Raw genomic sequence first — 17,779 nt, forward strand, 5'->3', positions numbered from 1 at the left:
CATACTTGCTGTTTCAATCACCCAGTATTATGAAGTACTTATATATGAACCTGTATTAGTAAAGATTTGACCTATACACACTTGCTGTTTCAATCACCCAGTATTATGAAGTACTTATATATGAACCTGTATTAGTAAAGATTTGACCTATACACACTTGCTGTTTCAATCACCCAGTATTATGAAGTACTTATATATGAACCTGTATTAGTAAAGATTTGACCTATACACACTTGCTGTTTCAATCACCCAGTATTATGAAGTACTTATATATGAACCTGTATTAGTAAAGATTTGACCTATACATACTTGCTGTTTCAATCACCCAGTATTATGAAGTACTTATATATGAACCTGTATTAGTAAAGATTTGACCTATACATACTTGCTGTTTCAATCACCCAGTATTATGAAGTACTTATATATGAACCTGTATTAGTAAAGATTTGACCTATACATACTTGCTGTTTCAATCACCCAGTATTATGAAGTACTTATATATGAACCTGTATTAGTAAAGATTTGACCTATACATACTTGCTGTTTCAATCACCCAGTATTATGAAGTACTTATATATGAACCTGTATTAGGAAAGATTTGACCTATACATACTTGCTGTTTCAATCACCCAGTATTATGAAGTACTTATATATGAAACTGTATTAGTAAAGATTTGACCTATACACACTTGCTGTTTCAATCACCCAGTATTATGAAGTACTTATATATGAACCTGTATTAGTAAAGATTTGACCTATACACACTTGCTGTTTCAATCACCCAGTATTATGAAGTACTTATATATGAACCTGTATTAGTAAAGATTTGACCTATACACACTTGCTGTTTCAATCACCCAGTATTATGAAGTACTTATATATGAACCTGTCTGTATTAGTAAAGATTTGATTTAATAATACCTTTAGTAAAAATCTTGCTTAATAATACCTATCTTTTCATAGCATGAGCACCTACAAATCTCAATCATCTAATTCAAACAATATACTTAATATTCTCTCAAGAAAAAATAAAGACAAATCATAAAATGCATACCTTTTAATCATGGGTGTTATCAATGTAGACATTTTACAACAGTAAGATCAACAAAATTAAATGAAACCCAAGCTTCTCACTGGAACTACCATCCAAAAGAGTACCTCTAACATATGATCATCAACAAACGATATATGTATGTATAATGATTTTATATTTAACTGACTGTATGTGTAATGATTGTTGCAGAAATATGAAATTTGTATCGTAATTTATTTTCAAAATGTGTAAGATCAAAGCTTATTTCTTATTTATTAAGAATATAATTATATAGTAATAGGATTTAGAAAAAATTGATTCATTAATGAAAACATTCTCAGGATCGCAATCACTTCTTGGGCCGATTTTCCTGCTGTTTTCAGTTCTGCGGAACAAAAGGGCCTGTGTCACACCTCTGGGCATTTTTACATATTTGCTGTGCATCATTGAGAATAAAACTAAATTTTTTTTCTATCAAACAATCATTTAAAAAAAGATACTTGCTAATCTAACAATTTCCATTAATGTACCAAAGGAGCGGGAGAATACCACTTTGAATTAGGGCTCTTTTTTTCCCGTTTAGTGAGTAAAATTTTGGAATAAAAGAGAAAACAAAGTCCCATAAATTTGGAAATATTCCCCAGTTTAATTTTTTTTAATATTCAACCATTGGCAAGGAGGAAGGTGCATATAGATAATTTTGTCTCAATAAATTCAGTTACGACCATAACCGCTCATTGATCCAACACACAACACAACTGAGCACACACGGCTAAATAAACAAGGCAAGTCATGAGCTCTCAAAGTGGAAAGGCACTGGTTATTTCTCATTGAGCCAACTGACGATATTATGCTAATTCTTTTCTGATTCTGTGGACTGCTGAAACAGAAACAGTTATACTGAGGGGTATTGAACTGTCACATCATGCCATACCAAAGCTCAATTCAGTAGTCATTACATATTGATGGTACAGCCACAATCTATATGTTATACGTGCTATACACTGTTATTTGCCAAGCTATAGAAGCTTAGAGCATATCTGTCTTTGTTTGATCAAATTTTATTACGTTAACACTAATAAAATTTTTAAATAGTACGGAAACTGCATTTTTCCTCCGTACGCATATGTATATTGCCAACCGTACAGTGGTAGTACAAGATGGGGCCAGAACCTCTAGACTACCGAACCCACTGTCAAGCCAGGTGCAACAAAACAACCCAACATAACTTTCAAACCATTTATTGTACAAATGTTCTACAGAGAAGCAGACTTAGAGCTATGCCTGCAGCTTCCGCTTAGCGCCACCCATCCCCACCCCACTATGGATTCTGATTCTAGTCAACCTATACTGCTCTTTTACTCTTCTCTTGTTTTATTGATAAAAAACAAATTTCCTTTATAACATTAGAGAAAACAATTTAACATATCTCTCAATTTTAGCATTTTTGTAGATAGTAAAAAATGTACAATATGCATAAAACCTTTATTGGTCAAGTGATCGAGATAGAAAGATTTAAACTGAAATTCTGTCTGTAACAGAATATTTGAGCACATAATATAACAAACAGAAAGTGCGAATATTCAATGCCATCAATGTGAATTTAGTAAAGTATTTAATAGTTGTTTGTTTTAATGATGAATTACTGTAACAATGCAACTCTGTTTAAAAATTTTATAAATTCAAAACTGAAGAATTGGACAATGCCACAGTATATCGATATTCTGCTATAAATATTTAAACGTGAAAATATATATGTCCTGAATTACCATTTCCATTGTATTTTACTCATATTCGGAAACTAGGCCACAGTGGAGAATTAATCTAAAGCAGAATCAATGTGAAACTCTCACACATCTCATTTGTCACAACAGTCATTAAAATCAAGGTAACTTCTAGAAATAGACCCATTACTGAAGATTTCTAATCAACAAGTAACACTGTAACTCTGCCAAGGCCAGCTATTGGTATTGCAGGTTTTTATACTAAAAAGAAATAATAAAACCACATAATAATTACACATATCCCTTACTATCCTGGCATAGTCAAGCACCTCATGCTACACTGCAATGTTCAACCCTAGACAAGTGAGCTCAACAGAACTTTGTCGGAAGATTGAGATTAGCACTTAACTGTACTCATGGTAGAGGCTGTTATCCAATAGTTTACATGTGAAAGTCCAGGTAAACTGATTCCATAAAAAAATAGAAATTCAAATGGGTTTTTGACAATTCCTTGTGTTAAAATAGACTACAAATAATCATGCAATTTTATGATAACTTGTACTTTCACTTCTCAGGTAGTACATAAAGATAATTTATAGGCAGAAAAAACAAATTTTTGGACAAAATGCCTGTCACATCACACAATGTTTTAGTTGAAGTTTCACAATTTGCAGTTTGTATTTATTGACATCTAACTATCAAATAAAAAGGAAAAATACTACTTTCTCAAGTTTAAAGGTGGAAATCGTTTTCAAAATTCAAGGTGAAGTTTTACATATGATATTATAGGGGAAAAAAAAACACAAACAAAATATTACATTTTTAGTTGTTAAAATACAATTAAATGCCACTGAGAATATGTGTAAATTTAGAATTAAAAAATAGAAAAAAAAATCAACCAAGAATTTTAATATAATTCTTGTAAAATAATAGTGAAAACACATTTTACTATTTTTTTTAAACAATGTTGATACATAATGTCTTGTATTCACTGTCATTTCATTTCATTTAATCAGACTTTAACTAATTGACAGTTTTTGGCCTGTTAAAAACCAGCAAACTATCTTTTCTTGGTTACTCTCTAATTAGGTGGAATCGTTTATGCAAAACAACACAATTGTAGTTAACTTGACACTTCTGAAATAGTCAATCATTTTCAACCATTGTTCTCTCTGTGTGCACCAAAGTTATTGTTGTACAAAAACATCAACTATTATAAAACACAATTCCTAATAATCTGATTATTGACTTGATTTTTTATATTTATGGCCTTGAATTATATGTAGAATCCAAAAATGTACAGCCAGTGTACAACTCTGAACAAAACATGCACTCAATATTAACTGTTCTTCAGAGGTCACTTCACTCAGACACTACTTTATCATTCAACAATGAATAACTGTTTATAGAGCATTCAAAAGTAATGAAAGCAAAATCAATAAATTAAGCAATAACTTTAAAATCTGTGTGGCAGTATATATCTGGAACTATTATACTTGTTTAAAATATATACAAGACTGAAGAGTAACTTACAACACCCCTCAACATTTGTATTAACTGAGTGAATAGAAAGTGATTTGAGAAACCTACTCTCAAGCAGAATATACAACCTGATGACCACTCTTGAAAATTTTTATCATAATGAAATGGAAGAAGTTATAAATAAAACATTTCAAAAGGAGTCAGTATCCAGTTGATAACCCATTTTAAAAATCAATTTTTTGTTACTTCTAAAAGAATATTAGATGTAAAAAAATAACCATAACTTTTTCTACAGCCCTAAATGTACAAAATATCAAATATATAAAACTGACTAAAATAATGTGTCACAGTAATAAAGAGTATTATATTAAAGTAAATGAGGCATCATAGTAATATTTCCATGGTAATAAATGAATTTCCATCTTCCCGCACTCGGTCGATAAATAAAATCAATTTTAACAAACCATAATTGTGGTAAATAAATTATTTTACTCTTAAAAATCTATTTAGTTTCACAATTCAGTTATTCCTCTACTTTACAAAATCTTCAAATGACCCCACAACTTCTAAAAAAAGTTCTGAACTTTGTTTTATACGGCCTTCTCACCTCACTAAAATCATTTTTTTGAAATTATACCTCAACAGATTATCTCTCTCATTTGAAATGTTGAAGAATCACTCCCCATTACACAATGATCTAACACTTCAGAGATTGGCTTCTTTTAAGTTATACACGCAGATACAGATTTGATTCAGTTAGATGTAACCCAGGTATAACCATATTAAAAATGAGTTAAAAGGAATATAGGTTAATGTTAGCTCAATAAGTCACTGAGAATTTTTTTCACTAAGAGAGGGGTAATATATATTCTTGAATCTATAATCACCTGATTATCAGAATGGCAAGAATAATCGATACCTTAGTTCTCATTACTTGGTTCCAATAATTTTTTTTATTTTATAATTCATATTTATAGATACGAATCCCTTTGTGGTCTGTAAGTACTGAAAACTGGAGCCTGTTTAATCTAATGATCTGCAGTAAAATCTGCTTGGTAATAACAGCATTTAACCAACCAATAACAGAAATGAACCTAATCACAGTATCGTAACACATGAAGGATTACATGGAGCTAACAAGTGTTACAGCACAACAAACAATTGAACAGAATATATAAATGACATGTCAAAAACTGGTATCTCACCAAAAACGAAACTCAATTCAGATCCAATGACGAAGAATAGAAAAGGATGCAAGTCAATGTGTCTAAAATCACACTCAAATTGATTTTGACCAACAAATCTCAAATGTACATGTTATTCCAGCTGGGCACTAATAGTAGGATGATAGCAAACTTTAAATGGGAACCTTCCATGGTTTTAAGGACATTTTAAAAAAGGTATTTTGAAATGTTGAAAAACTTGTCACTATTTTCTAAAATGGCAGTCAATTTAGTTTTCTTTATCTTATGGAGTATTTTGTAATTTATTACTTATGTTGGATAAAAAAAATAATTTTAAGACTTTTGTTCATGGCACTTTGTTATATTTTTTAATAACAGAGGTATAAGAGCTGAAAGTGTTGAGATTCATTATGGACATAACATTGAGAAAACACTCTTTTAAAAAGGTGTAATTTGAATATATCTGTAAATGTAATATCTTAAATTCAAAATGTTCACTCGACTTTAAGATATTTATAAATATGTAAACGGGAAATGAGATTTATTTATATTAAGAGCATTTTTGTTCTTTCAAAGTTTCTAAATAAAATACAATGATCTAAATAATTAAAGCTATTTATTTACTTTAAACCTACCAAGCTACTATAAGGTTATATTATTTGTTAAAAACAAACATTTTTGAATGCATTTACAAACATCCTAGAGTTACAGCTATCTAATATTTAGATGTTATAATTACAGTTAAAAATATTAAAACGTGTGCCTATTAAAAGCGTTGTTTATATTCCATAAGGAATCTCAACACTGAGCCTCAAACAGTACCTGCGTTATTAAGGGAAATATAAATAAGTGCCAAGAATAAAAAGATCTTAAAATTACTTTTTATATCAAACATAATACTAAAACAATACAAAATGTTCCCTAAAACAAAGAGGACTAAACTATTCTGCTGTCACATTTATAGTTTCCATGATCACAATGGTGGTCCATATAAAAACAACACCCTGAATAATCAATTCTCAATAATAACAATCAGTTTAATATTATTATTAGTTTTCAATTGTGACATTTATGGCAAAAGTTAAGGTGTAATTCACCACAAATAAATGGTTGGGAATTAGAACAGATATCATTTTGTGCTTTTGTAATACTAATAACTTTAAGTGCACATTAAAAAAATGGTGAGATTTTGGTTAATGAAGATAGTGTATTACATTACATAAGATCAATTTCATAGTCTGGAATCTAGATAAATATTTTTACACAGTACCAACAGTTTTGTTTTGTTAGTTAACCCATTATGTTGAGATGTTTTGACATTATATAAAATATGTTAAAATAATCCCTTTCAAGTCTCCTAAATAAGTCTAAGTAAAATGTATTTCCACGTTTTTATCTACTGTCCTCATCCAGCTAACATATCATGCCAAGGCAAATCACACTCAATTAGAAAGCATAGTATTAGAGTCAAAGAGTAATTTGGAAAACAATTAAATTGCAGAAGCAATGCTATAGAAAACACAACAAAGAGAAAGAATATTAAAAATAAAAGAGCAGCATATGAAACCATACAGTAAAATCAAAAGAGGTAAATCTAATAATAACCTAAGTACAAACCCCAATAACAAAATATAAACATAAAACAATCTGTTAAATCTTACAAATTATAAAGAAAACAATGAGTACAAATTGCCCAAAAGTAAAAATCCCTAGAGATGTCTACAACGAGCTACCTAAAATCAAACATCTAACCAGAATCCATAGTGAAACCAACACATTAATGTGATTTAAACCAAAACCGTTTAAGTGGAAACCCAAGTTCCGGGTACTCTGATGCATGCACAAGCATAAATAACCCCACGCCAACGCCAACGCCACGCCACGCTGAGCGCAAGCTGCCGGCTACATCAACTATACACAGATTCTAGGCTAAGTACAGAGGCGAATGTGCTGTAATTACTTCAACAATAACAACCAACTGTATATATCATTAACATGAGATAACAATAACAGAACAGGTGATCACAGCACATCCCAGACACCTCGGCGCCGGTTAATGTGCGACAAGGAATGTTAACAGTCCCGTGCTAGACTAATTTACACATATCCTAGGGAGGCGGGGCAGAGTGGAGTGGAGCGGGGCGGGGCGGGGTGGGGTGGGAACAAAATATTTGGGTTTCCCTGGGCTGAGTAGAGCTGCCTCAGATTTAGTGCTACAGTGGACTGTTAGTGACTGTTAAAACTTTCTATACGTATAATGTTTATGCCTATATAGAATAGTGAACACGTGATCCTCACATTTCGGTAGAAAACTTACCACACGCAAACTAACAGTAGAGAGATCTACTTGAGTTATACAGTAATATACATTAATCGCTTGAATAAAACATCATTGATTCTAATTAAGGATTAATAGGAATTATACCAGGTATGCCAAAAAAAATGGTCACAAATCAACTCTATTATTTCAATGTATTTAAACCAAACTAATGCATAATTATGCATAGTTCTCATTCTAATAATAATAAAAAGAATAATTATAAAAATAAATTAAAGATTTCAAAATTGGAGAAAAATTAGCTAAGTGATAATGAACATAATGTCTGTATTAATATAATGAAATTAAGTTCACGGTGTAGTTTCTCAACTGTAAAAGCAACAGATTCATTTTGAATGGAATTCCAAAGATGCGTGTTCTAGTGTATTACTAAACTTCAAACAGTTTAAGTTTGTAAAATTGAGTAAAATGAAAACATTTGAAAATTTACAGAGGACTGACTTATTCTGTTTGAAATTTAAATATATAGTGTATAAAACATTGTTTTTAATATTCTTTATATTTTTTAAGATCAATTTAATTTAAAGTTTAGCTATAAAAGTAATAGCTCAAACTAAACTCATATGGAACATTTCATTTTAACTAGATTCAACAAACACAGTGGAAGTAAAATTTCCTGTAACTTTCTCAGATTTTCTTCACATGACATGTATTTGAATTGTGCTTTAACTCTATCACTGTACACAAATAAAATAGCAAAATTTCTTGTCAATTTAATAAACAATTATGTGAATGTTTTTGGACTAACTGTTACTAAATATTACATACCAGATAATACAAATTGTTCATCAATAAACAATGAATAAATAACAGTCCATATAAGCAATCATCAGTAAAAGATCACAAAATATAATTGAAAATAAGCAATAAACAATACTATAAGCATAGTAAATGGAAGAGAAGAAACAAGATTATACCCACTGCCAAAAACAAAGAATAACCCAAACAAACCTCGAAACCAAAGAAAACCAAATATTTCAATAAAGGGAGAAGGATTTAAGGTGGAAGGGTTAACATATAAAGCCATAATGCCTCCCATAATGCATTGCAAGATTAATAACATCGCTTGAACATCAGCAGCCATAACCTTAATATTAGTAGTCTTAGCAAACTGGACAAAACATGTAAATTGCTTGTATTTACAAAATTTTATGTGAATTAGAAAAATATAGTAAATTCATAAAAGGCACTAAATGGTCTATCAAACTTTAAGTACAAAAAATAAATTGGAAGACTGTTAAAATTAAAGTCTATAAAAATGTGAGTTAATCAATAAAACAACTAAAAGTATATTTATATAAAACACTTACAGGAAAAATGTATAATAACTAAAAAAAAAGAATAAGTACACCTTTAGGAAGTATCTTATTTCTACCTTTAAATGCAAACAAAAAATTATAACTGTAGAAATCAGGACAAAGCTAATACTTTGCAGGATTTCAGACTAAAATAAGATGAATAAATATTAAGTCATCTATCGAGTGAAACTAATAACGTTAAATAAAATATATTTGATTTGATAAAAAAAATATCTTAACCTACTGGCATGTTATGTACATAACACAATATACAAAAATAAATGGAAAAATCAGGATGGAATGTAGAGTAGTAATTCTAATTAGCTGCTAAGCCACAACCTCAGGAATGTCAGTCTCTCACTTATTGCTTAAGTACATGAGCGTCTTCAAGGGGAGAGGTGGGTTAGGGATTATCTACAGTCCAGCATAGAACTGCGGGGGTTGGTAAGCCACCTGAGGGGTGGGAGGAGGAGGTGGGAGAGTTGTGGGGGCAGTGGATACGGCAGGGAACTGACGTTTGGCAGCCACAGCATTTGACTCACTGACAGCCACTCCAGGAAATGCTTGCTCCCAGGAGCGCTTCAAGTTCACAACAGGCTGAGGGGTCGGGGGAGCAGCGGCGGGTGGCGGTGGAACGAATGAGAGAGGGGAGTAGGAAGTGTATGGGGAGGCAAGCTGGTGGGGCGGAGGCACCTTGGGAAAGAAAGTAGGAGGAGGAAATCTCGGTGGGAAGTTGAGAACAAAATAAGGGGTGGGAGTAACTGCCGGAAGAAACTGAGTGCCGGGGAAGGACATTTGGGGCTTGGTGGACACAGTAGTCGGGGGAGAGGAAGAGACGACGACATGAGGTGGAGGGATTGCTGCCACGTAATCTGCCCAGGTCTGAGGCTGTTTTGTGAGTGCAAGGGCAAGAGCCTGCTGCTGTTGCTGCGCAGCTTGTGCTGCAGCGAGGTGATTCATCAGCCAAACATTTTCCTGATTCTGTCTGATCTGTGCAAGTGCCTGAGCTTGCATGGCGGCCACCAAGGGGTCAAAGGGAGGGGCCGGGACGGGGGCAGTGACAGGAGCAGGAGCAGGAGTAGGTGGGGGTGGTGGAGAGCTCAACATACCGGGAGACAGCAGAGCCTTGGCTACCGGCGAAACAGCGCCACCGGTCAACACCAAGTTCATGTCTTCACCAGAACACTGGAACACTTCTATGTACCGCTGCTTCTTGCCAAACACCATGTAGCGGTGGTGCCTCTGCTGGGCCGCCTGGAATGCACTATTCTCTGACGTCATCTGGATAAACGCCTCACCACTGGGTTGTCCCTGGAACAAAATGCTTAAATGATGAGCGGATTATAAGAAATGTATTTTTCTTTAACATAATCTTGTATCTTAAGTAATACACCTCATGTGAATCAGAAACATTTATCATTTTAAAACTACTCATAAATATAGTAAACAAAAGATGCTAACTAGAAAATTAAATGTTACTGAAATGAAGAAGGTAACAGGATTATTACTGATACTTTCCACAGTAAACATTAGAAAATGAAACATGAAATATCAGCAACCCTTTAATACAATTAAATACTCAAGTTATTTGTAAACTTCTTATATAATAGGGTTTTTGTAATATGGGTACAAATTAAATGAGGTTGGCAGAAAATATACCAATATAGACCATTAACAAATATGCATACTTAATAGTTTTAGGCATATAATTTTTAAGCATTCAACTTTGTATGTTTTACTATTGTTATAGGATATTCAGTTTAGTTTATAGAATACTTCAATTTTCTTTATTTCGTATTTCTTATGATTGCTGGTAAGATTAATAAGAGTTTATTTTTCATTGATTGAATTACCTTATTTACATTATATTTGGACCTATATTGAATAATCCCGTGCAGACATGTACACCTCAACTTACCTGAGCATTGTACACCATATGGACGCCTTGGAAGACAATGCTCTTTGCATGATCTCCGAGAAACTCGAGTATATGTTCCACCTGGGCTTCGTATGGCAGCCCACGTAGCCTGATACAGTCTTTGCGTGTGCCAGAGGTGATGAAGTGCTGAGGCACGAGTGGCACCTGAGACAACTGAGTCAGTGGCAGGGGCAGCGGTGTCTCAAATGTCTTAGGGTCCATCGAGCGGTTCAACACCTGGTAAAACACACAAGCTTGTCATCAATATTGAAAACCAGTCAATAATCTTATCTTTCTGGCAGTACTAAGCTACTTGCTAATACAGTGACGATTTTTATTTATAGTTTTTGTGTTCATTGGGATTATACTCGTCTGCATCAGGAACATCATGGTAGTAAGAAGATTTCCTTACGGATTTTCCTTGACAAACTCCTCACACACCTCACATTTATAAATTAACACTTTCCAATTACTTGCTCCTCCTTAAAGACTTCCTTTACCTTTATATATGTAGGAGCTTATGAGCCAATAGCATAGCCTATTACTCAGGGATGTGGCAACATTATTCCTCCATTAAAACAGGCTTGAAAATTTTGCAAAAAACGTAATTTCTATACAGGTAAGATCAAGCTTGATATTGGTGTTTGTTCCTTCATGGGATATCACTCACTCTATTTTTAGTTACAACTGTTACAGGATACTTGGTCTGCCTTACTCATATCATGTATTAGGGTGTGATATCTAAACATAAACAATCTATGATCAAAACTGTTCAAATTTAAAACTTCTTGAGATTTGGAAAATATCTAAATAACTGAATCAATGATTACTTAGGCGAAATAAAACTAACACTATAATATTTTATGCTTGTTAACATGTCTGAAACAAATAATCTTTTATCTAACAAACAAACAAAATCAGTGATATTAAATCAGGTACTTAACAGAGCATTTATTATTTAAGATTTGTACTCTGCTTTTAGGGTCATTTGTATATTGTTTCTTAATGATATTCTTTTTGAGCATAAACTGAAACCCTAGTGTGTAACCGTTTATCACAATATTTCTTGCAAGATGCAGATGATTATTTGCTAGCCTGTGACAATGCCCCCGGAGAGAGTCTTTACTAACACACAATACATAATATTAGATGTGCATATATTACTTATTCCTACTATCTTTTATTATCATAAGTTATAATGTTTTGCGTGTTCACCATCAAATTATTGCAGTTCTAATAATACAAAAGGGAATACATCCTTTTACTGAGGTTCTTTACTTACTTTTTTAAACATTGATAAAAAAAAGACTGAAGGTTCTCCACTTAAAAATATAGTGATTTAGTTAAATCTTTGGTTACGTTAGTGGAGACTAGTACTAGTTATTTTTTGTTGCATTTATTATTGATATTACAAGTTTTTACCTTTCAAATGTTAGGTTGATTATATGTTACACCATTACTGCAACACCTATCATTATCTTTATGTCTCATCGAGCATATTTTTAAAATTGAAACAACACACAACATGAAAGAACAACAAATACAATTGACATCAAACTCTTATTTACAATGAAAAGAGATCCCAGTCAGCCGGGATAGATTGACACATTTGATTATGACTGCACTAGTTTTTCACTGTAAATATCTATATGATCTCAATTTTATTCATTTTTAGTTTATGGACTGGCTCTATTTCAATTTTCAGTTTTATGATGATTCATTAAAATAATAGAAGTTCTGAAGAATCCACTGTGCCAGAAAAACACAATTTTATCCATTTGGATGGATAGAGAGTACAGAACTTACAATAAATATGCAATACAGCAAATATATACTTATAAATTTTATTACTCTTTTTTAAAATTAAGAAAAAAGCTTTATAAAATATAATTTAAACGTATTCATATAGGGTAAGTAAGAAGTAACATTAGTTTATCATACAAAATTTATGTTAGACACTTGATCTTTTATCTTAGAATTTTACTGTAGGCATTTTAAATTAAATTTTAATTCAAATTTTTATAGAGTGGATTGTTATATTTAATAATGACGAATACCTTGGTTATTTTTGGATCTTAAATGTTGTTAAATGTATGCAATTACTGTAATTAGAGAAATAAAGATTGAAAGTGATTGAAAGTTTTGTACAGATAAGATATCTCTGTACAAAACAAAATTATAATTCTCCAGTTGATTTGTTGAAATAATGTTAGTCAAGCAAACTATTATTTATTATTTAAATTGTTCTCTCATCTGCATGGTTTGTATTAATACCAAAAAACTAACCAATTGATTTAGGATAGCTAATACTTGATGTCACCTAATTATAGTGTACATGCTTTTCTTCATGAAAAGGACTATTTGTTACACTGGAAAATTTGTTCAAGAGTGATATGTATATATATATATATATATATATATATATATATATATATTGGCTTAGTAAGTTAGCATTTTTAAGACTCAACTAGCTCAATATCAAGAGTCGGCTGTAGAGAAAGAGCCTTGGTAAAACTCAAGAACAAAGTTAAATTATTTTTTATCATAGTATTATTTTAATATGCATCCAAACCTTTCGGTTTTTCTTGTAACGTGTATACTTTTAGAGTATGAAGTACAAAGTAGTTAGAGTTATTTTATAAATAACCAATAAAAATACGGAAAAAAACTAAGTGTTTGAGAAATTATGTTTTTAAAATGAAACTTTTTCTATAATTCTATGATGTTTGTTGTAAGTGTTTGAAGTCCTATGAGGCAAAAATCAAAATGGCCTCTAATAAGCTGTTTAAAAAAGGGAAACAGGTCTCAGGTCCTGTGAAACAGCACAAACATAAAAGGTGATATTGACTGGATGTACTGACCTGCTGAACTTCGGCTGTGGTACTGCGGAACAGCTCAATATACCTAGTTCCAATCAGTTCTCTGTGTTTGCTCAGGGCCTTGGGTGCGTCCTCCTCTACGGCAAACAGCACGAATGCATCGCCGGTCGCTCGGCCGTCTGGTTTCTTGACAAACAGCACCCCCTCCTCACCGTCCATCACACTGCAGGGGTTTTCCCCCACCTCAAAGAACTCAATCTGTGAACCAAATGTAAGAATCAATGTACAGATCAAGGTCTATTACTATTACTGACTATAATTTGTTATAGTAGCTCTGTTGAATAATTAGGAACAGGATATTTTATTACAAATAAAATTCATCGTATAAACAAAGTTTACAAGTTTTTATTTCCCAAGAGTAATACATTTCGGAAGGAGAATTCATCACCCAAGGGGCAGTAGTGCAAGGAGAAATATGGATTAGAAAACAAAGAGATAAATTTTCACAGAAACAGAATACATCACACCAACCATTTAAGAATGGGAATAAAAGTCTCTCATCTATACTAATACAATATGGATAATTATCAATGAGTTTTTCAGTCTTTATAATAAATAATTTAGAAGTTCACTATGCTATGTTTGATACTTGGTCAGACACGTACTATATACCAATAGCCTGGGTATAAGCTTTTAATGATAAATCTTATAAAAAACTGTTTCTCTTATTTTTCTCAATTTCAAAATACTTGTTATATTTCATTTTTCATTTACCATTGTTCAATGCTGAGTTACAAGTGTTAAAGTTAAATGTCTGCCAGCAGAGCAATGCATTTCATAAGAAGGGATGTTACACAGATTACAGATTAAACTTCAAAAGTTAACAAACAAACAAACAAACTAAGATGTCTTAGTTTGTTTATGTTTGCTATACATTATGTTAAAGTTAAGATTTTAATGTAAACAACTGTCATCCGTGAAACTGTTAATCAAGTTACGACCTGAATTAGAGATTCATTTAAGAAGTATGCAAGTATTATCTCTATACACTAAAGCACATAAAAAAATTAATTTAGAGTTGCTAAAACTTGACATTTTCTTAAAAAAAATATTTTTGCTCACTTAACATTGTACAAGAAGGGCTCTATTGGTAACTTGTATTGGTAACTTTAAACACATAATTTTTAGCTCTCACTATATTAAAATCTTTTTGAGTCCAATAAATCTTTTAACGCTATAAAAAAACAAAAATACAAAAAATTAGAGTATCTTAAATTAAACACACCAAAACGTTTTTAATGGCTGCCAATATGACGTTGAGTTTGGTCCTATTTCACAAGTTATTGGTGAAATTGTAACAGCTTTCTAACATTTCAACAAAAATAATTGTACTATTGAGTTAATTTTTTTGCAAATGGTAAAACATGCCTCTTTATTAAGTGTTGAAAAAAGAATTTCTGCAACTTTCTTAGCGGCTAAACAGTTAAGTATAACAAAAAAATTTAAAAAGTCTTTTAACTGCATGTTAAACCAAAATAAGTAAGAAAAAAGTGAGGTTTTCATACAACATATTAAAATTCACCGCCATATTGGAAAATAGCAACCGAATTTTAAAATTTTGAATACGTAATAATTGTTATAAGCTTAAAAATAAGGTAAAGTTCCCAATTCAAACTTTGCTGTAAAATTAATACTTTTTGTAGATCAGAATAATGTCCATCTTGAGTTGATCACCCTGTATAATATAATATAATTATTTTGTATTATACATAAGATAATAAAATAAGTATAAGGCAAAATCTGACATACAAAATAACTCCACTGAGAGGAGTTTGACCGCCGTTCATAGTTAATACTCAAAAATCCAGTTAAAACTATCTATGTCTTGGGAGCAGTATACTGACCACTTGCTTAGCCGTGCAGTCATAAGGTAGTCCTCGCATCCTGATGATTACCTGGGCCCCCCTCGTCAGGAAAGCCTGGGCGTCCATGTTCCTTCCTGAACATAAACAAATATATCATAAAGCATTACTTATCTCTTTAGATTGAAATGATTTTATTACGTGCATGATAAAATATGAAACTAACGGAGTTCAATAGTTAAATACAATTGGTGAATTACAAACATACAATGTGCAACAGCTATCTCGAACTGGACCTACACTGACCACTCTAGAAATGAGGAGTATTACCAATGTTACAGATGAGTAAGCTCCTACACCATAGGGTAGCATTTGATTTTCTCCTATTGGTAGATCCACACTGACCACACTAGAAATGAGGAGTATTACCAATGTTACAGATAAGTAAGCTCCTACACCATAGGGTAGCATTTGATTTTCTCCTATTGGTAGATCCACACTGACCACACTAGAAATGAGGAGTATTACCAATGTTACAGATGAGTAAGCTCCTACACCATAGGGTAGCATTTGATTTTCTCCTATTGGTAGATCCACACTGACCACACTAGAAATGAGGAGTATTACCAATGTTACAGATGAGTAAGCTCCTACACCATAGGTATTTGATTTTGATATTTATGATCCACACTGACCACACTGACCACACTAGAAATGAGGAGTATTACCAATGTTACAGATGAGTAAGCTCCTACACCATAGGGTAGCATTTGATTTTCTCCTATTGGTAGATCCACACTAGAAATGAAGAGTATTGCCAGTGTGAAGGGTATAGGCCCTTTGTGGCTCAAGTCCTAGGCAATTGGCCATTCCTTAGAAAACGAACAACAAACCAAATGGTAAATTCTTGGATTAGGAGAAACTGAAAATCCAAGAGAACTTGTTTGGTTTTATGACCAGATCTCCTCTTAAAAGGCCAACAGTCCAAAGATGTCTACTTTTTTTTAAATAAGAAAGTTAAGAGTGTATGTATTTGTTCTCCTTTGATGAAATCGATACGATACACTCATAAGTAAGTTAAGAATATGACTGTCAACAACAGGGTTGCTACAGGAGTCCAATAATGAAATTCCCTGACTTTTCCCTGATTTCCAGACCAAATTTTTCATTTTTCCCTGACTTTTTTTGACGTAATCCCCAGGGTTTTTGGCAATTAATGGGTGGAAAAAAGCGGTGTTGAGGCTAACAGGGTGGCAAATATAAAAAAGCAAAAAATAAAGTGAACACAGTTTAATACGTACAAAAAGATTGACTTAACACGTTCAGTGCAGGCCCCGCGGATCCGCGCGGGGTAAGCGGCGGCGTAGCAGTGCGCGCCACGCGGATCCGCGGGGCATTGCCATAGTCTCGACTATTGCTCAGTGTGAGCCCAGCTCTCAGCCGGGACGGTTCGTACTCGTTGAGCTTGTGTGGTTCAAAGTTGACCTTGACTTGTACTTCGTTTCTGTTTTCCGCGTTTTTAGCATGTGCAAGTGATGCGTTCTTAGTGAGTTGTTTATTTATGTGTAGTGACATTGTACTATTGTATTATACAAGTTTTATATCGCATTTCACCATGTCTGCCAACCGTGCTACAGAAAATAGTGCTACTGACGATGAAGCATCAGATGTGGATAGTGAATCCAGTGGAAACACTGCTGTTGACAGTTCGGGTAGTGATAGTGAAGATATTGTAATAAACCCTTCATGGGCTAATAATACAAATGGACTAAGACAGATCCCTTTCACCGGAAACAATAGATTGCTAGTAGATGTACCAGGTAATGGTTCACCGATTGACTGGTTTTTTATGTTGATGGACGACCCATTCCTTAAAAAAGTGGGCATTGAAACAAACAAATATGCTCTAGAACTATTTTGTGGACCAACAACAACTACACAATCTCGTGTCACAAGATGGAAGGACATTGAAGTGGCAGAATTAAAAACTTTTCTAGGCCTACTTTTGCATACTGGCTCAATTCGTCTCAACCGACTCCAGGACTACTGGAAAACAAATAGATTGTACAATTTGCCACTTTTTAGAGAGTATATGAGCCGAGATCGGTTCCTCCTCATACT

General features: G+C 32.8%; 1 protein-coding gene across 1 annotated transcript in view; it reads right to left on the reverse strand.

Moving 5' to 3' along the window:
• LOC124370219 (RNA-binding protein fusilli) overlaps window positions 1–17,779 on the reverse strand; it is a 181,204-nt gene that overhangs the window by 20,970 nt on the left and 142,455 nt on the right. The window contains exons 9-12 of the mRNA XM_046828513.1: window positions 15,701–15,795; window positions 13,839–14,054; window positions 10,978–11,214; window positions 10,169–10,370 (exon numbers count right to left, since the gene is read on the reverse strand). Coding sequence (XP_046684469.1) covers window positions 10,169–10,370; window positions 10,978–11,214; window positions 13,839–14,054; window positions 15,701–15,795 — 750 coding nt within the window. The remainder of the gene's footprint in view (window positions 1–10,168; window positions 10,371–10,977; window positions 11,215–13,838; window positions 14,055–15,700; window positions 15,796–17,779) is intronic.

The sequence above is a fragment of the Homalodisca vitripennis genome, chromosome 1 (assembly GCF_021130785.1).
Source record: "Homalodisca vitripennis isolate AUS2020 chromosome 1, UT_GWSS_2.1, whole genome shotgun sequence".
Classification (NCBI taxonomy): domain Eukaryota; kingdom Metazoa; phylum Arthropoda; class Insecta; order Hemiptera; family Cicadellidae; genus Homalodisca; species Homalodisca vitripennis.